This window comes from Pectinophora gossypiella, chromosome 18 (genome assembly GCF_024362695.1).
Source record: "Pectinophora gossypiella chromosome 18, ilPecGoss1.1, whole genome shotgun sequence".
Taxonomy (NCBI): domain Eukaryota; kingdom Metazoa; phylum Arthropoda; class Insecta; order Lepidoptera; family Gelechiidae; genus Pectinophora; species Pectinophora gossypiella.
Genome location: NC_065421.1, coordinates 9974576 through 9998034, shown reverse-complemented (window position 1 = coordinate 9998034; position 23459 = coordinate 9974576). Strand labels below are relative to the sequence as shown.

At 39.3% G+C, this 23459-nt stretch overlaps 1 protein-coding gene across 1 annotated transcript; it reads right to left on the bottom strand.

Moving 5' to 3' along the window:
* Nucleotides 1-589: 589 nt before the first annotated feature.
* LOC126375127 (unc-112-related protein-like) lies at nucleotides 590-14216 on the bottom strand. Its single transcript, XM_050021973.1, has 10 exons — nucleotides 13980-14216; nucleotides 13023-13261; nucleotides 12191-12414; nucleotides 11099-11312; nucleotides 9666-9862; nucleotides 5669-5807; nucleotides 4187-4285; nucleotides 3475-3699; nucleotides 2604-2840; nucleotides 590-1956 (listed from the first exon to the last, which is right to left on the bottom strand). Exons 1-10 carry the CDS (start codon nucleotides 14086-14088, stop codon nucleotides 1756-1758), a joined length of 1884 nt encoding a protein of 627 aa, XP_049877930.1. The 5' UTR covers nucleotides 14089-14216; the 3' UTR covers nucleotides 590-1755.
* Between the last annotated feature and the right edge of the window lie 9243 nt (nucleotides 14217-23459).

Here is a 23459-nt window from a genome sequence, read left to right as displayed (position 1 = left end):
TTACAAACATACTAATATTAATGTGTACATACAATTTGTACAATTCTACATTAAAATAAGGCGAATTATTGTTAATACTTATTAAACTTAAAAATGACAGCATTTTATGCGATCTCGTCGAGACTAGTAGTCAACAATATAATAAATTTTCTGTCATTAAATTCATACAAAATGTAAAAGCGATTCTAAAATATTACTCCTAATCATTGACACTGGTTTTACAATAACTCAATCAATGTTATGTACAATGTGTAAAACTTAAAAAATATAGAAGAATAATAAATCTCCATACAATTAAGGCCACTATTCAGTATCTTAAATTTTTCAAAATTCAAGCACCAAAACTTAACTCTGTATTTGTGTATTATGTCTCGTAATGGCACTTCATGAAGGACCTTACTATTTATAACATTGAAAACTACAATAAACAGTAAAAAATAACTTATAAATTAATTGTATTAAAAAGCTCTTATCCATTGCATACATATTAAAATCTAAAAACGTTAATTAAATACAATAGTCCCAAAGTGATGTAGAAAAGAAGCAAAATTAATTCTGCATAGAATATTATTTTTGGCATTTACAACATAGCTAATTTAGAAAGTTATTGGAAGCACTACTATTAAAGATCTAAATAATTGATTTAACCGAATCATAATAACATGATTAATGCTATATTGGTATAAAAATACAATAAATTTGATTAACAATCCTATGTACTCTATTTACTTTCGCATAATTATGTCAAATACGCTAAATACTTAGATACTTGTTTATTACTTCGAAGTAATAAATTTATATGAAGAATTTAGTTCCGATTTGAGATATAAGACTTTAGAAAGTGATGTATTAATTTCACTTTACAACATTCGCTTTGCATTCCCTTGTTATTGCAGGCGTTTGTGGCTTCCTAAAGGGTATTGGGAAACGCGCAAACGGCTCTTGTCTCTAATTTGAACTACCGTCACTTCAAGGCACATACTAAGGCCTGGTGAAATTAAAATTTTTATAAGAAAGTTGTGTCCAAACGTGACAGTTGAGAGGAGAAATAGTAGTGTGAAATAGATTTCAATTCGTTATAAATGACGGCATAAAGTGCACAAATATTTACCAAAACTGATATTCATAATGACATCTACCTTATAAATTATTAGAGATGCGCGGAGTAACACTTTTGCCGAGGAACGAGTACCGAGTTTTACTCGGCTCAATTTTTTTTCAACCGAGTACTCGGCCGAGTAACAAGTACAAACAGGTTTGCGCCGGTCAAGACGTCGGCTCGCGTTGATACACCCATCACCCCGCCCACGCCTTTCAACTACTAGTCACTTGATTGTTTGCAAACAAACACATCATGTTGCGCGTCATAGTAAATAAATAATTGGAAACGTTTGTTATTTACCAATGGCGTTATACTCGTTATCAAATAACCGAGTTATTCGCCCGAGTACGAGTATCAAAAAACCCGCCGAGTACGCAGAATATCGAGTATCAAACGAGTACTCGGCCCATCTCTATAAATTATCATACCATGTCAACATAAAACCCATCACATGTTACGCACGACAATAAAAGAGAGCATCATCATTACAATTTTATCTCTCGTGCGTGACATATACCTGTCCCCTCACCTTTACACAAAATATTAGCGTTGTCACATTGTGATGGGTTGAAGTTAAAAAGTATATTTTTCAAATATTTCCCCAAACAACTGCCTTTAAACAATAACTTGTCGACCTGAAAACATCCATACATTTACGTCCAACCACCGGTGAGTTTGTGGAAGAGTTCTTCGTCCAACGTCTGGTTGGCATCCTTAGAACGCATAGATAAGAATATGTAGCCACCAATGAACTCGTGAACAACTTTGCAGTCAGCTGACTGAACGGAGAAGATTATGTTGCCTTCCTCAAATTGAACCATCATATGTTTGATTTCCCAATTCACATTCCATGCCTGAAAAAAAGTATCAGAATTAACATAAATATCATTACATAAATACCAGTTCTTGGCAGAGGTGTCTCTGACAATCAACTAGAGCAGATGTAGACTCCTACATCTCCCTAATTACTCAATTAGGGCGTAAATTGTGAATAAATTTAACATCACACCAAGAGACAAACCCATAATAACATGCCTGAGTGGGCATGAACCTCGGGGTCAGGGAATAGTTTGACAGGTCTGTTAGAGTAATACTATGTACCTTCGCCTCCCTAGCATTATCCCGTTTTTCACAGGGACCGTTTACCTAACCTGAAGATTTGACAGGTCCGGTCAGAAGCTACTGCCTGTCTGATCTTAGGTCACATGCCTATGAAAATGCATTTCTCGGGAACGCGGGTTTTCTCACGATGTTTTCCATCACCGCTGAGCACGTGATAATTATTTATGTTTCAAAAATGAATTCGAAAACAAATTCGAAAATCATTGGTTTAGGTCTGTGCTGGAATCAAACCTGCGACCTCAAAGTGAGAGGCAAGCGTTGTACTAACTGGACTACCAAGGCTACCAACAAAAAAAAAGAGAAATAGAGGACTCTTGAGGGCTTAAGCCAAGTTGCAAATGTTCCTTTTTCTACATTCGCGATGGGGAGTGAAGCTTACCTTCATAGTACTAAACCGCCAGGTCTTGATGTGGTCTCCGGTGTTAGGATCCAGCCTCATGATGCGGTTGTTGGCGATGCTGATCAGCTCGTCCTTGCGGTGGCCCATGAAGCGCACCACGAACAGTGTCTGCCCGTAGTCTGGGAGGTTCTGCCAAGTCTTGATGTACTGGAGTTTCGCTTCCAGTAGCGGTAGATCTTTGACATTCGCGTGGCTCTCGAGGATGCGTTGGGTGAACTGGAAAGATAGTAATTAATTAAATAATAATCTGTATGTCACAGTAAATGACAAAACTACACTAATAAGCCAATTTTAAAATGAATATCTTAAGGTTTAAGATGTGTTTGTGTAATGGAATTGGGTAGTTTCCTAGGTCAAATATAAATTATGAAATTCTGATTACTTAATAAAGACCGATTTAAACGTGACAAGAAACGTTTTCTTTTTTTTATTTAATTTACTTACGAATTTTAATGAAGAAACGTAATAATAAGTGCGACATTCTGTCACGTATTTCTATGACGTCCCGGGTTGCTTTTTCATACATATTCCATAGGAATTTCGTATTTTGACGTTTATTAAAAAGTAACTGATTTGACTAGTTGGAAACTGGCCTATTGTCAGCAAGGCAACTAGCCAGGACATGAAGTCAGTGGCCACGAGGAATGCTGCCCAGAGTCAGATATAGTGTATATACCTACAAGTTCGTTCCTTCAAATTAAGATGTTATGGCTGTTCAAATGAAGTACAATATCGGTTGTACAGTGTCGTTACACGCGGACCGCGGTCACTTGTGACAAGATGCGCCGTGGACGCTTATTTAGAGATCTGTTGTCTATTTGTTGTACGAGACCTGCGATTGTCCCCTCACCTTCCCCTTGAGCTTCTTGAGGAAGCGCGGCGCGAGGTAGCTGGCGGGCTGCAGGTGGTCGATGTGCGGCACGCTGTGGTCGGCCAGCGCGGCGGCGGGCGCGGGCCGCTGCAGCGCCAGCAGCGCGCGCACGCCCGCCGCCTCCGAGCTGAACGCCGCGTCCGCCAGCGAGCGCCCGCGGGACCCCAGCCGGCACGCCGCCACCCACTCCGCGTACTGATCCTCCTGCGACACATACCGTGATTAATAACATTTTTCATCGTCATCATCAACCCTAATAATATAACGGCCTCCGTGGTCCAGTGGTTGAGCGTTCGGCTCAAGATCCGGGGGTCCTGGATTCGATTCCCTTCAGGACAGTAAGATACACGCTAAGACACGTTAAGCTGTTGGCACCGGTTACTACTTACTGATGTAAGTTAGTAGTCGTACATGACTTTGGCGGCTCAATAGTAACCCTGACACCAGGGTTGATGGGGTTGGTAATCCATGTCACAACCCACACGATAGAAGAAGATCAACAGCCCACTGCAGCCACTTCCAAGACGCTAATTTTTGCTGACCAATAATTGGCCACGCTTACGGCATTGTCAGTGGCTTCGTTAAGGTGGCGATCCAATGTGATAGTATGGGTGTTTCACTACCAACCCGCAGTAGAGTTGAAACATGTAATATGAGGTGCTAGGTTTTATTTACAATTTAATACACTTACATTCTCGCACTTGAGCCACATCTCGTGCATGGCGTCGTCTGAGGGCACCTCCAACTTGATGCTGTAGCGGCCTGATGCCGGGTGCGCGTCTGGCGTGACCTGTGCAAAAGTAATAAGTACTTATAATACAATACAATAAAAATAGATGATTCCGTGCTTCGGAAGGCACGTTAAGCCGTTGGTCCCGGTCTACTAGCCCAAATGCCTACCAACCCGCACTGGAGCAGCTTAGAGGAGTATGGTCCGTACCCTCTCCGGTTGATTGAGATATAGGCAGTTTGTATAATAAGCAATTAGAAATGAAATACAGTCTACCCATCCACCTTACCATCCATCCGTCTACTATACCATCCATCTATCTACTATACCATCCATCCATCCACTATCCATCTTAGGGCTTCGTATCAAAATATGAAGTCCTTAGATATGATGAACCTTCTGATAACAAGGCTCAATCAGCCTATCGCTCATAACATTGGCCCATCATGTTAGAAATGGTGTCATTTCTATGGATGTGTATCCCTTTGTTGGGTAACGTTTAACGACATGCCCGGGAAAAGAAGCAGCTGAAAGTGTTATATTCTTTTTTTTCGTTCCTAGTCAAAAGGAAAGTCCGATATGTAATTTTATCATTATCCCGTTTTTTTACATGGTCCGCTTACCTAACTTGAATATTTGACAGGTCCGGTTTTTTTTACAGAAGCGGCTGCCTGTCTGACCTTCCAAGCCGCGAAGGGAAAACTAGCCCAATACAGGTTAGGTCACATCCATTTCTCGGGAATGCGGGTTCCTCACGATGCTACCCTTAACCGCTGAGCACATGCTAATAATTTATGATCCAAACATGAATTCGAAACCAAATTTGACAATCATTTGTTTAGGCCTGTGCTGGATGCGAACCTGCGACCTCAAAGTGAGAGACAAGCGTTCTATCAACTGGGCTACCACTACCATGTCACTTTATATTTATTATATTTTACACCTAGTGTCACAGAGGCCTCCGCCTCCACAACCTCCGCCTCCACAACAGCCTCCGTGGTCTAGTGGTTAGAGCGTAAGGCTCACGATCTGGAGGTCCGGGTTCGATTCCCGATGGGGACATTGTCGAAATCACTTTGTGAGACTGTCCTTTGTTTGGTAAGGACTTTTCAGGCTTGAATCACCTGATTGTCCGAAAAAGTAAGATGATTCCGTGCTTCGGAGGGCACGTTAAGCCGTTGGTCCCGGCTATTAGCCGTAAAAAACACCTCCACCAACCCGCATTGGAGCAGCGTGGTGGAGTATGCTCCATACCCCCTCCGGTTGATTGAGGGGAGGCCTGTGCCCAGCAGTGGGACGTATATAGGCTGTTTACGTACGTTACGTACGTCACAGAGGCGTCTCTCCATTATACCCATGTATCTATCCTAGGTTATCTTCCTCCATGTGCGCATCTAGTTCGTTACACACGGTCTAAATAGTATGTACTTAAGTATAATTTACCTCGGCACCGCGCAGCTCAACCGCATAAGACGGTGGTTCGCCTTTGCCCGCGGCTTCGCGTGACGAGTGTATACGCAAGACACCATCACGGCAAGATATCCACCCGCGCTTATACGCCTTTAGGGTGAAACGTTTCGGCCTGAAAAATATAAAAATACAATAACTTTTTGTCACAACCTAGATAACGTCGCCATTATAAAACAAACCATGGCATACGAGGACCAAGTATGCTCAATCCGCCATTGCTAGCCATTTGATGACGTGAGTGTTAAAACTGTATTACTATTAAATTGGTATCTCCAACATTCCAAAGACATAAATTTTATTATTGAAAGTTTAGTAAATTACTGACTAATTACTTGTCACATAAATAAAAATCATTAAAACTGTAAGTAAATATTTTGCTAAAGTTAGTTAGTTAGTTCAGAATTTCCTTGCAAAGTAAATATAAAAACATTGGTCGTGGGTAATTTATTTTCTATGAAATGGCAACACAGGCTTGGATGACGTCAGCTGGGCTAACCTTGAAATGTTAGCTGTTACTTTTGAGCATACCTGGTTTTCTTATACCATGAGTAAAACCATGTCACATGAAAATCACATTTGGATGTGATTTCTGTCAACAAAACCTCGCAATAGACAAGCTAATTTCAATCCAAGTAAAAAATGTGGTCTCAATTGGTGTCAGGAATGAAATTAATTGTAAGAAGTCTAGGTTTTTCTTGAAAAAAATCACATTGGAATGTGATTCAAAAAGGCAACCGCCTTTGGCAAAAGACAAACGTGGTTTTCAATATAAGGCGGCAAGCAGAAATTGCATTATAATATTACAACTTTTGTACACCCTACCAAAATAGCTTTATTAAAATGTCAGTAGAGAAGAGAATATTCAACACAGTCTAAGTGTGCACGAGAGGTGCTGATTCCAATTTTAATTTAGTTTGACAAAACTAGCTTTATCTCTCTCTCTTGTACTCCTCGTACGTGAAGGACGGCACTACTTTAAAAGCTGTCAGACTAAAATAAAATTAAGATTTTTCTGCTAGAATCACCACCATTATCAATGAAATATAGTTTTCTGACAGCTGTCATTCTAATCGAGTACTGTACTAGTATAGTTTATGAGTACACAACAATTTTCGAAACACCCATTTTTTAATTTATTTATCGAATCCCGTATAACTTATCTTTGAAAATTGTAAAATAACATCGAATTAAAAGTAACAATATAAAATATTATTCCCAGTAACATTTACAATATATATTTCAAATATTAGTTATTATTAATCACATGTTCAATACAACAATAAATAGGAAGACATTTTATGAAAAGCTAAATTTATTGTTAAAATACTTGGTTATACTATACAGGGTGTTAGTGACATCGTAACGAAAACTTTGAGGGGTGGTTCAGGCCATGATTCTGAGTTGATATCAAGTAGAAATTTCCGTCGCAAAAGTATGGATTGGAAAATACGTAATTAAAAAGAAAAGAAAAATTTTCATGAATTTTTTGACACGAAATTCCACTTGATATCAACTCAGAATCATGGTCTGAACCATCCCCCTCAGTATTCGTTACGGTGTCACTAACACCCATACCTACTTATATGGCTACCCTATGTACTTGTACGGGGTGTAAGTGTCATCGTAACGAATACTGAGAGGGATGATTCATCTGATTATTCTGAGTTAATATCAAGTGGAACTTTCCATCGCAAAAGTATAGAATTGAAAATAATTTAAAAAAAGTAAAAAAAAATCATGAATTTTGCGACGGAAAATTCCACTTGATTTTAACTCAGAATCATGGTCTGAATCAACCCCCTCAGTATTCGTTATGATGTCACTAACACCCAGTATATGTATAGTTTATGTTAGTTCTTAAGTAGTATTATTAAAACTTGATTCGATTAATTAATTAGAAAGATATATAAAATATATGTTCAAGGATATTTTACTTAAACAAATATAATTGTTATAAGTATGTATATCAAAGAGTATTTGTTAACTTTGTTAGTAATTTCTAGTATGAGCGTGCTTTATTTACGTAATTATTGAACATCTACTGGCGTATAATATAGAAGGTAAAAAAAAACAGGCTTTAGAATAAAGCTAGATGGGAAGGTGCCTTACTTATTCGCCAAAAAAAAAGGTATGTAGCAGTGTGCCCAAATAGACAGCTAATTTTGCTTATAAAATGAATACAGATTTTCCTTTCATATTTTGCATACATACATACATATTATCCTAATTTGGGTAGTCAGAGGTACATCCATCGTAAGATGAACTAAGTACCCACATAACACTGAACTTTCTGTTAGACCAACGTGATAGGTGGGGAGCCGTATCGCTATCTACAATCCACTACGGTGACTACATTTATGTTTCATATTATAACGGAAATTAACGGAATATGTTTCTTCCTACGTGCTTCCTACCCTCATTATCAAAGACTTCTATATAAAAAAATAAGTATACTTTTAATAATAAGCTTCTATGCTGGAGTGGAAGCGAATAAAAACGTATAGTACATTCAGTTGCTTGCCTTCCTGGGCATGTCGTAAAATCCGACAGACGGATCATGTCTTTTCTAACATGATAGACAATTGTTATGGGCGATAGGCCCTTGTCACCATAAGGTTCATCCATCTTAGGCCTTCTCATGAACAGTGGCTGCAAGTTGTTTACGATTGCTTGTGGCTCTTCCGACCCCCGTAGGGATTACGGGCATGAGTTTATGTATGTATGTAAATATACTTTTTGTATCGTGAAAATATTTTGTGCAGTTCATTTTGAAAATATATTGTCGTTTTTTTTTATTTTTCATCAGTATTTTTTTTAAATAATATGAGTAAATAAGGCACCTTCCCCTATAGCTCCAATTCAAGGTAAATAGTGTCTTACGCGATGTTACAGTAATCGTTGTGACACTTGCTTTGATGCACGCCGCGCCATACGAAGATGATGGAAGAAGATAAATAAAATATAATTAAATAAATATTATACTTATGATAAAATTACTAAGAATAAATAAGAAATACGTAAAGATAATGAAAATATAGCATTATTATAAATGGACGAAATAAAAGTCATGATAATGAGATAGATCATTATATCGAAATGACTTGACAATTTAGGGCAGAATGTGATCAGAATAGTGTGTGTGTGTGTGGTATAATTGGGTAGTTTCTAGTTTCCTAGATCAAAGATAAATTATGAAATTCTAATTACTAAATAAAGACAGATCTATAACTGTTAAAAAACGTTTTCTTTTTTCTATTTGACTTATTTATGAATTTTAATAAGAAGAATGTAATAAATAATAAGTGCGACATTTTGTCACGTTTTTCTATGACGTCATAGGTTGCTTTTTCATACACATAGTAATTTCGTGTTTTGACGCTTAGTAAAAAGTAAACTGATTTGTCTACTTGGCAACTAGTCTATTGTCTATGATTTAGATTTAAAATGCAGAACGGTGTGAACGGTTATATAGGTTGTTTTTGATCTTATTCAGGACCTGTTTTACCACTTGCTGATAATAGAAGAGTTAGAGAGATAGTTGACTGTTTCTTTTCTTTTCATCAATTTAACCTCGTAACACATGTCAACAAGCTGATGATTATTCTGAAATCCGTTTTTCAATATCTTGTGTAACGCCAGAGATATTAATAGTTAAAGTCAGCGGGAATGCTCCGCTCCGTTCTGGCTATACGATATTTGAATGTAGCTGATTATATCAGGAACATGTGACATCAAACGTGTGATTTTAAATTTCGATTCTATTTTCACATTTGGCTATAATTCTATGCCTATTTTGCACATATAATGAAATACATATTTGCTCGTCTTGGCGGGGGCACTGCTGTGCCCCCAGATTATTTTAGTTACCTGTCAACTACCCTTTATTATACTTTTGTACTGTAGTTTATCAGCAGACTACGAAACAAACCCTTAGATTTACAGATTATTTTCTTAGATTAATAACACGTACCTGAGATATTTGAGGTATCCGGCCAACTCAGGCACGTGTGTGATGTCCGGCCGGGCCGGGGGCCCGCCCTCCAGTTGGGCCTGCAGCTCGCTGAGGGCCGCGTCAATCTCGTCCTCGGGGGCCGCGGCGGACGTGTTGTGGGCGCCGTCTGGCGCGTCTATGCTGCCCCCGGCGAGGGTTTGGAGCTCGATTTGGAGCTGAAAGAAGTTTTATGGTTAACATTAAATCTCGTCTTATCGTGTGGGTTATGTTATGAGGTGGATTACCAACCTCATCAACCCTCGTGTCAGGGTTATTATTGAGCCGCCAAAGGCCCCTGACATGGCTCATGTAACGACTACATACTTACATCAGTAAGTAGTAACTGGGACCAACAGCTTAACGTGCCTTCCGAAGCAGGGATCATCAATGTACTAGCCAAACTAGGTATCGCAAGGTGATTTTTGTGATATGTCCCCACCGGGATTCGAACCCGGGACCTCCAGATCGTGAGATCAACGCTCAACCACTGGACCTCAGCACAAACATTAAATGTTTTGTTAATATTCGGCATTTGAGCAGGCCTCTTTCCAGCATGACCAGAAATATACAAATCCTAGTCAAATAGTTTACATTTTAATTCTGTCTTAACATAAATAACTCGTGAAGGTTATTATAGAAAAAAATATTTCTTATGCACCATTTATATGTAGCCGCAAGATGGCGAATGTTATTCATAGTGTTTTAAAGCGTCTACGTTGAATACATCTTCGTCTGTTTGTCTTATATGCTTTTCTATATATCATTAAAATGTTGGCGAATATTTGCGAATTGAAATTCGTACATAAAACAAAAAGAGAAATGAGATTTATTTTTAATCATTTTATGGCTTCTATTTCTAGAGTAACATTTTATAATTAATTTTTAACCTACTGAAGTACCCTATGGTGTAGGGTAGTACGTATATACTATACTGTACGCTGAATAACCTGGATCTCTCTCTCAAAATGGGTTGACCTTCCAGCAAAACCACCAAACGACGTAAGTGGAGTGACGTAATAGACATGACGCTGGAAGGAGTGGACTGAAAGCTATTTCAGCTAACGGAAGCCGTGGTAGCCCAGTTGGTAGAACGCTTGACTCTCACTTTGAGGTCGCAGGTTCGAATCCAGCACAGGCCTAAACCAATGATTGTCGAATTTGTTTTCGAATTCATATTTAGACCATAAATGATTATCACGGCGGTGAAGGAAAACATCGTGAGGAAACCCACATTCCCGAGAAATGTAATTATCGGAGGTATGTGACCTAACCTGTATTGGGCTGGATTTCCCTTCGCACGTTGGAAGGTCAGACAGGCAGTCACTTCTGTAAAAAACTAGGTAGGCGGACCCTGTCAAAAACGGGGTAATGCCATGGAGATGATGAGTGGACTGAAAGCTATTAATAATTACCTGTAGAGCAGCAAAGAGGAGCATCTCCTCCTCGGTGCAATGCACCTCCTGGTTGAGGATTTGCCAGCGCGCCTGCTGGTATAGCTGGTTGAGGCGCGGCGCGTCCTGCGCGCGCGGCGTCAGGTCGAAGAAAGAGTAGAACTTGAACCGCAGCTGTAGGGTGTCCCACTCGCGGACATACTGTTCCATTATGGAGAGCGATGAGTCTAACCACCTGAAGATGAGAAGGTTTTATTAATATCATGGCTACATCAGAATATTAGGGCAGATTTTGGTCTCGAGCGCTACGTCACGTACAATCAAAGAGCAAAAGTGTAGTCACTGAGCCCAGCGAATTATTTGTAAACAGTGGTGAATTTATGAACAACTAGTTGTCATAATTATAAAATTTAATATTTTGTAGACCAAAAATGGTCTATTACAGAAACGACATGTCACCAGGAGGTCTTAAGTGCAACCAGTTAATTTATTACTTTGCAAGAAACTGATTGGACTTTTACAACGCTTCTGCGTGAACGCTCTCATACGTCGCCGTATGTTTGAATTCATCGCACGAGACATCGCTAATACTTCAATCAACACAGAATCAACAATACTTCGTCAAGACCAAAATGATGAATTCTCCTTTTATAAACAAATATATAAACAAATTGTGTTGTTTTTACACTCAATTGAAAATAATTAATTCGCCAATTATGCAGTTTTGTCTTTGTAATCTTGTACTAATTATGTGGATGTTGTTGTTGTGGGTAAATAAGTATAACTAGGTACAGATACTGACCTAAACTTTTTAGTTTAAGGACTATTTAAAATGTAGACTTACTAATCACTTAGACTTTTTCAATATATACGGCTATTAAATTGGTCTAACACTAACAGTAAGCTCGATGAGGTGTAGGTACTTAGTTCATCATAAGATTGATGCATCTCTGACTACCCCAATTGGGATATAGTCGTGAGCTTTCGTTATGTTATAGACTAGTGATCTATGACAGTAATAGGTTAATATATCGCAGGAGGAAACATAACATAGTGTTAGAATTTTATACTGCTATCTTTAATCCCAAATAAAATAAACAAAAGTCGACGCACCCAACATTCATCCTAGCGCGCTCCATCAGAGATTTGGGCGTTAACAGGGACTCTCTAGACTGGCTGTCTGGCTCCAGGGGCGAGTCGGCCAGGGAAAGTTCAGCTAGGGCGTCCAGGGCGTCGAGGGAGGCTGCGCGGGGTGGAGTGCCACAGTAGCCACCGTCGCTCGACCCGTCGCTCTGCGTGCTGTAGATGTGCCCGCCGTAGCGGCGAAGTGTCCCGTTCTGGAAGATTGAGGATTTGTTTAGGTTTGTTGCTTGACAGACTTCTTCAGATGATTTTGTATGGATACCTCCGGGGCACGCTGCGAGTATATGCTACGTAAATTGTCAGTATTTCACCAATATAAGTGCAGTTTTCACTAACACTGTTGACTCGACCATTACATACCGCGAAACGGCTCACCGCCTATCACGTTGGTCTAACAGAAAGCTCGGTGAGGTGTGGATACTTAGTCCATCTTGCGATGGATTTACCTCTAGACAACCCCATTTGGGATGGCATATAGCCCTGAGCTTATGTTTATGTTTTATGTATGTTTCACCAATATACGTAGGTAAGTCTTCTCCTTTAATTTAACAGCCACCCCCTTTTCGGTGTAGCTTTTTCCGTGACTTGAATCGGGGCTTGAATACGCGGACTTTCAAACGCCAACCGTCCAGGCTGGGATGGCTAAATCCCTGGATTCCCAGTAGTTTTACCGAGTAGTCTTACCAGTTGAACTATTGGGAATTTCCTTTCGAATAGACTTACTAGTAAGTGGGATCGACGTCCTGCTCTTTCTGTGAGTTGTACACAGGAAAAACTTCTGTCATAATCGTTGAACCCTTACCTGTTGAGAAGCCACAGGCGTGGCGGACAATGACCGAGGGGGCGGGGGCGTGGCAGGACATGGGCCGTTAGACCTGTCCAGGCTATTAGAGGAACCTCTAGTCGCTGCTATGAAAGTGTTTGTGTCCGGAGGCTGGGAGGACTTTATCCTCTTCGCCTCTTTCAGGTTCTGGTAGTTCTGTTTTAGGTGGGACTGCTCCAGAGGGTAGCAGAGGGATAGTTCTTCTGGATGTCTTATACCTGCGAAAGAAATGTAAGTTGAAGTAGGGGTTTGTCGGGGAAACGATTGCTTTAGCCTTTACACTACAACAATTTTATTATGACCTATTTATTTATAGCTTGATCAGTGACAGTTACTGTCAAGTTAATTGTGTGTGATGTCAGTGTAAGATGACTTTGGATTGCTAGTTAAATAAGGACCAGATAGGTTTTGTCAACGCGAGTCAGTGTATAGAGTCCTCTCGCTCACAAACGACAACAAGAATAATAAGGGCATACCACTAGAGGCTTAAATAAATGTAGCATAAGAAACTCTGTACAAATAAGCATTTTAGAGAGATGTTACATATTTTCTTAGTTTCTGTTGTTGATACTCTGTGTACAATAGCAGGTCTTCTTCTATCATGTGGGTTGTGAGGTGGAGTACCAACCCTGGTGTTAGGGTTACTATTGAGCCGCCAATGGCCCCTGACATGGCTCATGTAAAGACCACTTATTTACATCAGTAAGTAGTAACCGGGACCAACGGCTTCACGTGCCTTCCGAAGCACGGATCATCTTACTTTCGGACAATCTGGTGATCAGCCAGTAATGTCGTAACCAAACTAGAGACCACAAAGTAATTTTTGTGATATGTCCCCACCGGGAATCGAACCCGGGACCTCCGGATCGCCACCCCACCGCCCAACCACTGGTCCACGGAGGTCGTTATAATAAAAGGGTAAAGAATATATCTTACCGAGATGTTTGCAAAGCTGAATAACAGCACTGAATGTGTCGATGGAGAAGTCGATCTTGCAGTCGATATATCTGAGGTCCGGGAGCTGGATCCTCAAAGGTTTGTGCATGGGGGTGAAGTGAAGGGCAGCGTCCGCGTGGACGCCGTATTGGTCCAAGGTGTGCTTTGGGCGGGAGAGCCATGTGTTGCGCGTAGGCCACCACAACGCGTGATCTGACCAGTCCTTTTTGAAGTCTGCAAAGAAAATTACGAAAATAAGTACTTAATTTGAAAAAATGATTGACGAAAATTGGAAGCCATATTTTACAAAGTCGCAACACATATATTAAAAATACATTTCGCCGGTAAATTGTGTTTAATAAAGTCTCTTAGTCTGATAGCAGTCTTTAAGTCTGGCAATACTGAAGACAGATGGGTTAATTTTAAAGGGCGAATCAAAATTAAGATGTAAAGACAGAGCTTAACGAGTTAAGTTGATATGAATCTTCGTTCAAAGTAAAGCGGTAGGAACACGACTTTCATCGAAGCGAACTCAAGCCATTAAGGAAAGGAAAAATAAAGGATTCTCTTCATACAGCCCCAGTCACGCGAGCGTCTGGAGATGATAAAAAAAGAAAAAAGAGCGACTGCCTGACGTCATTGATGTACTCGCTACTTGCTTTGGAGCTTTAAGGCAGTTTACAATGTTTGCATTTCATTTGAAAGTTGAAAAGTTAGAATTAATATCACTGGTCGAAAATATAACAGAATGGAAGTGGAAGACACTTTACTTTTCCAACTTACGACTATTACGAGCAGTGATATAGTTCTATTTTTAAAAAAAAAAGTTGTTATGCACACCACACATTAAAACTAGTTATTTATTTAGAGATTTTTCCTTAATGTTGTTAGATAGAGACAGTTTTTGCAAGACGTTTCTTCAGCCTCTACGTTCCTGATGCATGTAGGAAAGTGAGTAGAACGGAAAGTAAGATTGATAAAGGAAGTAAGATAAATACTATGGAAGGATAATGAATGGGGATTTGGTTGTTTATAGTATGAATTTAGAATACGACATTTTGTCATGTCTTTCTATGACGTCACAGGTTGCTTTTTCATACAAATTCCATAGAAATTTCGTGTTATGACGTTTAGTAAAATGTAACTGATTTGACTAGTTGGAAAGTAGCCTATTATGATTAAACGGCCTCCTTGATCCAGTGGTTAAGCGTTGGGCTCACGATCCGGAGGCCCCGGGTTCGAATCCCAGTGGGGAGATATCACAAAAATCACTGTGTGATCCCTAGTTTGGTTAGGACATTACAGGCTGATCACCTGATTGTCCGAAAGTAAGATGATCTGTGGTTCGGAAGGCAAGTTAAGCCGTTGGTTCCGGTTACTACTTACTGATATAAGTACGTAGTCGTTACATAAGTCATGTCAGGGGCCTTTGGCGGCATAATAGTATTCCTGACACCAGGGTTGATGAGGTTGGTATTCCACGTCACAACCCACACGATAAGAAGAAGACCGTTTAAGTTACTGACGCTAGTCACTAGCACAACGTTGAGTTAATATTTTAACCTATCTACTAAACGCTGATTTAAAAAAAATACTTATTTTCTCAGAACATACCTAGAATGCGTCAGCTCTTATTCGTACTCGCCAATAGAGCGACCAGAAACTTACTCAATGTAAATGTGCCTTAAGGGCAAGTAAGGGTAGGTCAAGTTAGACTGGTCATCTAAAGATCCGCCGCGAGGTTTTCGCTTCCGTTGAATCGTGAGTCAGAGTGTACCAGACTAACGAAATGTAACATCTAAGCTACGACCATGACTCATAGTTGTGATACTAAAAAGAAATATTAAACTAACGGGCTTCGCCGATACAGTGGTCTTTGAACTTGATGATGTAAATAATTGGATGTAGATGAGTGTTTGAGTCACTTGTTCTGTCTTATTATATTTCTGTTAATACGCCTAGCTACCCAAGGGAAACACACCAAAAAGAATTTATGCATTTAAAAAAACCAATAATTAAAAACTTTTTACTTTCGTGTGGGTGAACCCCGACGGTGATAGTGACGTTTTGTTCGTGATTTTGGTGATTCGGGTGATCAGACTGCAATGTCCTAACCAAACTAGGGGTCTCAAAGTAACTTTTTTGTGATTATGTTCACCGGGATCTAATTGGACTTCCTATACAGGGTGGCCCAGAAGTTCAGGTTCAAAATGAAAAATTATTACCAGAAACACCCCCATGTATGTTCAGCAATTATTTACGATTTAGGAGATATGACCCATTTTGTACCTTTTTCTAGATTTTCTACCTTACTTCAGAAATAATCATTTTGTCGCTATCCCTTTCTTAATAAATATTTTATTTAACTTCACAACTATGCCTAAGGCTGTGTACCGCTCAATCAAAGATAAATCAAAGTCAAATCAAAGATAAAAAAAAAGTTATCGGAAGTCAAAGTGAGAATTCGACCAAAATTGTTACAGTTGTAAATACATCGCCGAAGAATAATAAACACATGAGATTGTCATGGACCCTGAAAGTATTTCTAAAAACTGCTCCATTTAATAGGCTTTTAGAAACATCCAAAAAAAAGTACCCATAATACGGGCAAAAAACTAAGTAATTTGACCTCAAATATTGCAAGACACACAGATTTGAAGGAAAATTTGACACTCTCATACAATGTAGCTGCTTCTTTCTAACGTTGTTAAAGGTGCTCAAAGACACATTTTCAGTTAAAAGTAAATAAAAATCACGCTTATAATCGCTAACAGGGTAGACATAGCAACAATCTGAAGACAAAACTTGCAGTCACTTTTGGTACTCGTATTTTAATGAAAGTACATAGATTTCAAGGAAAAAGTTATCCCCAAACACTGTTGGTGATTCATACTATTGGATAAGTAAGTACTAAAATAAAATCTGTCTTTGGGCACCTTTAACAACATTAGAAAGAAGAAGCTACACTGTATGAGAATGTCAAATTTCCCTTCAAATCTGTCTGTCTTGCAATCTTTGAGGGCTAATTACTTAGTTCTATGCCCTTATTAAGGGTACTTTATTTGGATGTTTCTAAAAGCCTATTAAATGGAGCAGTTTTTAGAAATACTTTCAGGGTCCATGACAATCTCATGTGTTTGTTATTCTTCGGCGAAGTATTAACAACTGTAACAATTTTGGTCGAATTCTCACTTTGACTTCCGATAACTTTTTTTTTATCTTTGATTTGACTTTGATTTATCTTTGATTTTGCGGTACACAGCCTTAGGCTTAGTTGTGAAGTAAAATAAAATAATTATTAAGAAAGGGATAGCGACAAAATGATTATTTCTGAAGTAAGGTAGAAAATCTAGAAAAAGGTACAAAATGGGTCATATCTTCTAAACCGTAAATAATTGCTGAACATACATGGGGGTGTTTCTGGTAGCTAATGAGCCCCTCTATCTAATTTTTCATTTTGAACCTGAACTTCTGGGCCACCCTGTATAATATAATCCTATCTTATATAATATAATTTCATTACTAACAACAGTTTCATAAGTCACTTTTTACTAACATAATATGGATGTAATTTTTTGATCCGAAATAAACAATTTTGGTGCGAGGAAGCGAAAAAGTTCGTTAAAGAACTAGGGCGACATCTGCGAGATCGTGGTCGCGACCCCCGCTCCGGATCATATCTGGTTCAGCACATCTCGCTGGCCATCCAACGCGGCAACGCGTCCAGCGTGATGGGTACATTTGAGCCGGGTATGCTCCGAGGCGGGCTATTTGACTAACTTTAAGTATAATTAATATCTAGTTTTTAAGTTATAAGAAATTTAGTATATTTCATTAGTTTATAAGCACACCTTTAGTTTTAAGTAACCGTATATTTTTGTATTTCTCTTATTTTGTGCAATAAAGTTAATATTATTTTATTTATTTATTTATATGGGTGATGGGCTGGTCACCTGTCACCATACGGTTCGTCATATCCATCTAGATTGTCTAGATCTAGACATCTAGACTGTGTCTGCAACTGGTCTTCTCCGTCGTCAGATGACTCTGCCCAAATAAGCACTTGTACGTCTTTCTTCGATTTTTAACTTGTATGTCTTTTTTTATCCAAACGCATTGATGAAACATTTTTTTATTTCTATTATGAACGTGATCTCTTTGTTTATGCTTACTTTTACGTCCTAACGGTAACACATTAAAATTAAAAAGTTATAAAACATGTTTAAAGGTTAAAAGGGTCAAATTATATTGTTTTATTTTACGATTTTGTCATTCCAGAAGTGTCGGTTTCTATAATTAAGTATCTACCGTAATATATTTCGTAGAACATTAATTACTCAGGAAATTAAGGAGTAAAACAATTAAATAATGTGGTTTTCCTCGCAGATTGTTTGGTATTTGGTTGACAGTATTTTATTACGTATAATTCATCGTAATTTTCGAACAAAGTGCCATAGAGTTCATCCCTTGTTTAGTTGGACTCACGACGATATAACATAACAACATAAGCTCAAGACTATATCCCAATTGGGGAAGTCAGAGGTACATCCATCGCAAGATAGACTGGAGTACCCACATCTCACCGAGCGTTCTGTTAGACCAACAAGATAAGGTGGTGAGCCGCATCGACGTCTATAATGGTCGAGTCAGCCGTGTTAGTAAAAACTGCACTTAAGATAAATTAAAACATTCTATAGTAAAATATGGACTAATGTTATGAGCGATAGGCTGATCCCTTATCACCATAAGGTTTATCATATCCAGCTTACGACATCGTGTCAACAGTGGCTGCAAGTTGTTTTTGATTACTTGTGGCTCTGCCCACCCCATTAGGGATTACGGGCGTGAGTTTATATATGTATGTATAGTAAAATATAGTCGTATTTTTTAATATCTACATACAATCTATATAAGTACGCATTACGTACTATACAAGGCTGTGATATGTAATTCCCGACCTATAAGCATGACGTCATCCGAACCTCCGTCGAAAATGACTCACCGCCAAAATGCTGCATTCGTTCAAATTAAACGCTTCATACATCCACATACATACATGCAGAACTTCGATGCAACAGTCGTATATCACATAACAATGTTTACTTCGCAAATTTATTGTCATTTCTGCAAACAATAGCAACCGAGAATGAAGAAATTTATGAATGTTTTGGGTCATTCGATTGAGTTAACAATACTACGATGTGGCTGGCTTGTACTCTACTCAGATAACTTAGAGGTTCTGCCCATCTTTATAATATTGTATGGACGTGGATTTATTGTCTTATACGTAATCGGGTTATATCTTAAATGAATTTATGACATTTGTCTCTTCATACAGTCTCTTCTTCTATCGTGTGGGTTGTGAGGTAGATTACCAACCTCATCAACCCTGGTGTCAGGGATACTATTGAGCCGCCAAAGGCCCCTGACATGACTCATGGAACGACCACGTACTTACATCAGTAAGTAGTAACCGGGACCAACGGCTTAACGTGCCTTCCGAAGCACGGATCGTCTTACTTTCCGACAATCAGGTGATCAGCCTGTAACATCCTAACCAAACTAGGGATCACAAAGTGATTTTTGGGATATGTCCCCACCGGGATTCGAACCTGGGACCTCCGGATCGTGAGCCCAACGCCCAACCACTGAACCACGGAGGCCGTACAGTGCAGTGATTCATACTATAGTTCTAAGTGTTTTAGAGGAAGTCTGAAAGTAGAGCCGGTTAGTGAGAGTTTGAGGAGCAACAGGTTAGCATGGCATGTAATGACAAGGGACGAAAGGCATATAAAGAGGACAGTTATGAGTATCAATGTGGATGGATATAGGGGTAAGGGAAAACCCAACAAAATGTGGATGGAGTGTGTAAAGAAGGATAAGTGTGTGGAAGGTGTGAGTACTGAGATGACGACTGATAGAAATGAATGGACGAGGAATACATGTTGTGTCGACCCCACCTAGGGGATAAAGGCAGGAGGATGATGATGATACAGTGCTTCATACAGATCATCAATGTTAACATAAGCTCACGACTATATCCCAATGGGGTAATCAGAGGTACATCCGTCGCAAGGTGATCAACAATCATCAAGTTACGTCGACTAAAGAATCCCTTGAGTATACTTCGCCTTGCCTGGAGTGATGAGTAATGTATATTTATCAGAGATGCACCGATTAGTCGGAAAGCCGACTAGTCAGCGTTGAATAAGTTAGCTTCAAAATTTAGAAAATACTTGAAGTAAAAACTCAGCTATTAGTCAGTCGTATTAACATAAATCAGACCAATTTACAAGAAAGAATAAGAAATATCTATTCGGCATGTAATATTTATAGCCATTTGTGACGAACACCAGTAACATAAATTTTGGTAGGTAACTAACTATTTTGTCAATATCAATAATAGCGACCTGACAGAGGGCAGCAGTAACTGTCAGTACTATTCAGAGGCGGAGGACAGGAGTCCTAGTATGGCTTTGTAATAGACTACGCTGGGCGCCATCCCACTTGCGTCAGACAAAGTACTGCGGGGCGGAAGGCAAGAGGGAAAAAGGACAGTGGTTTCCTGCCAAAAAGTAGCATGGAGAGTAGGAAAATGCTGCACCGACAAGAGCGTGACTCTTAAATTGATGATGATGATGAATAATAGTGAGGAACATTCCAGGCTACGTTCCCCAAGAATAATATAGATGACACTGTCTAGATTTAATGTAATGACAGGAACATATAAAGATAATTGTTGCTTGATATTTGGATCACATTATATTGCTATTGCTACCTATATAGCTTAATGTTTGGAAGATGTGTTGTGCCTGGGTGTAATAACAAGGGTCATCATTTATACCCAAAATCAAAGATAAGAGATGCATAGCATATGTCTGTTATCTATTAAATTAGAAGGCTAAACGAAGGCAAATCTGTACAGCGCCATCTGTGTAATTTTTGGGGAACGTCGCTTGGAAAGTCCTTCATTGGACAACTACACGGCCAGACCCGTTGAATCTGGAATAAGTACCTATTTATGCAATGTTTACATCTTTAACTGCGTAATTGTCCCAGTTTAAATGTTACAGAGTCGTAAGTAGGTATAATAACTGTGTTTGTTTCACTTAGTTGCTGATAAGAGACGAGATAATTGTCGCCGATTACTTGGAGATGCATAAGGTTACCCGTTATACCAATTATCGCAATGCAAATAATTATAAAGCCTACAGTTGTATTTGTAGTGGACAAAACTGACCTCTTCGATAGCTTTAAAGATACTTATTTTTCCCAAACGGTCCTCTAGTTTCACGGCCAGGGATTGTAGTAATTGGCACCACAGATGTCGTACAGTCATGAGCAATATAATGTACCCACTTTAGGACTCTGTCGCACTAACTATTTGACGTTTAGTGAGACTTACAGTTCAATTTGTCAAAAAAGTTAATGTGACATGGTACCAAAACGTAACAGCCTCCGTGGTCTAGTGGTTAGAGCGTTAGGCTCACGATCTGGAGGTCCGGGTTCGATTCCCGATGGGGACATTGTCGAAATCACTTTGTGAGACTGTCCTTTGTTTGGTAAGGACTTTTCAGGCTTGAATTACCTGATTGTCCGAAAAAGTAAGATGATTCCGTGCTTCGGAGGGCACGTTAAGCCGTTGGTCCCGGTTATTAGCCGTAAAAACACCTCCACCAACCCGCAGTGGAGCAGCGTGGTGGAGTATGCTCCATACCCCCTCCGGTTGATTGAGGGGAGGCCTGTGCCCAGCAGTGGGACGTATATAGGCTGTTGATGATGATGATGATGGTACCAAAGTGTATACATATTAATGCTCGTAACCGTACATGTACAATAATATTTATAACACAGAAATAAAGGTAAGTACACACCACTGAATTCGACTTTATGGGTTTGAATTCATATTTAGATCATAGATAATTGATATCACGTGGTTTCCAGGATTTGAGCCCGGTTAATGGTAATAGGCTCACCCCCTATTACATGGGACTTAAACATAGCTGGCGTGGAGTCGGTTCGGGGCTACAGGACTGATGTTATGTAATATTCAGTAAGAACGCTTATTAAATTCATTGTAACAAGAAAAGATGCGCTTGCGATGAAATTGGCGAGAAATGCAACGAGAAGACACGCACGACACGGAAAAAGAATTAACACCCTTAACAGGTTTAAATTATCAATTAGTTATTCCACGTGGCTCCTCGGGGAGGTCTATATATGGTCAATAATGGCCAATGTCGAGGCGCCATCTTGTTTTTTATCGTCGCACCTTAGTTGGTGAATAAGATCTAAACGCTTCATGACTATGAACTAGCCTTTTGTCATAGGTACAGTCATGAGCAATATAATGTACCCACTTTAGGACTCTGTAGCACTAACATATTTGACATTTAGTGAGACTTACAGTTCAATTTGTCAAAAAAGTTAATGTGACATGGTACCAAAGTGTATACATATTAATGCTCGTGACCTGTACAGGAAAGTATTACGCAGAAATGGATGGAAGATGTAATTGTGCCTGGGTGTAGTAAAAAGGGTCATCATCTTTTATACCCAAAAACAAAGATAAAAGATGCATTATGTCTATTATCTATGAAATTAGAAGGAACAGAAGGATTTGTTTTACAGCGACATCCATATTTTTTTTTTTGAGAAACGTAGCCTGGAAAGTTACTCATTAAATATAATGTATTGAATGACTTCTTTATTCTACCCATATCTGGGAGGTCTTCTTCTTCTATCGTGTGGGTTGTGAGGTGGATTACTACTGAGCCGCCAAAGGCCCCTGACATGGCTCATGTAACGACTACTTACTTACATCAGTAAGTAGTAACCGGGATCAACAGCTTAACGTGCCTTCCGAAGCACGGATAATCTTACTTTCGGACAATCAGGTGATCAGCCTGTAATTTCCTAACCAAACGAGGGATCACAAAGTGATTTTTGTGATATGTCCCCACCGGGATTTGAACCCGGGACCTCCGGATCGTGAGCCCAACGCTCAAACCACTGGACCACAGATACACTGGACTTAATAATGTAAGTATGTAGTCGTTACACGAGTCATGTCAGGGGCCTTTGGTGGCTCAATAATAACCCTGACAACAGGGTTGATGAGTTTGGCATTCCACCTCACAACTCACACGATAAGAAGAAGAATGACGAATTGTGTGTTATAATTATTATTTGAATAAAAGGTAAATTAAGGAAGTTTCTAGACCATTCCAAATGTACGCTATAATTTGTCCACGTAATCACTATTATTATTCTAACGATCACAAAGTGTAATTATGGTATAATATTTGAGACTATCCAGCTGGGCAAATAAAGAGTTGGTTCATATTTAAAAGTTAATATACTTCAAGGCGCTATTGTTTCACAACTCCCCTACTAATTGTTCTTTTTTATGTTTATTGACTTTATGTAGGACAAGGTATTTTTGGACGTCCCTACGTCTTCGGGACGTTTCAAACGACA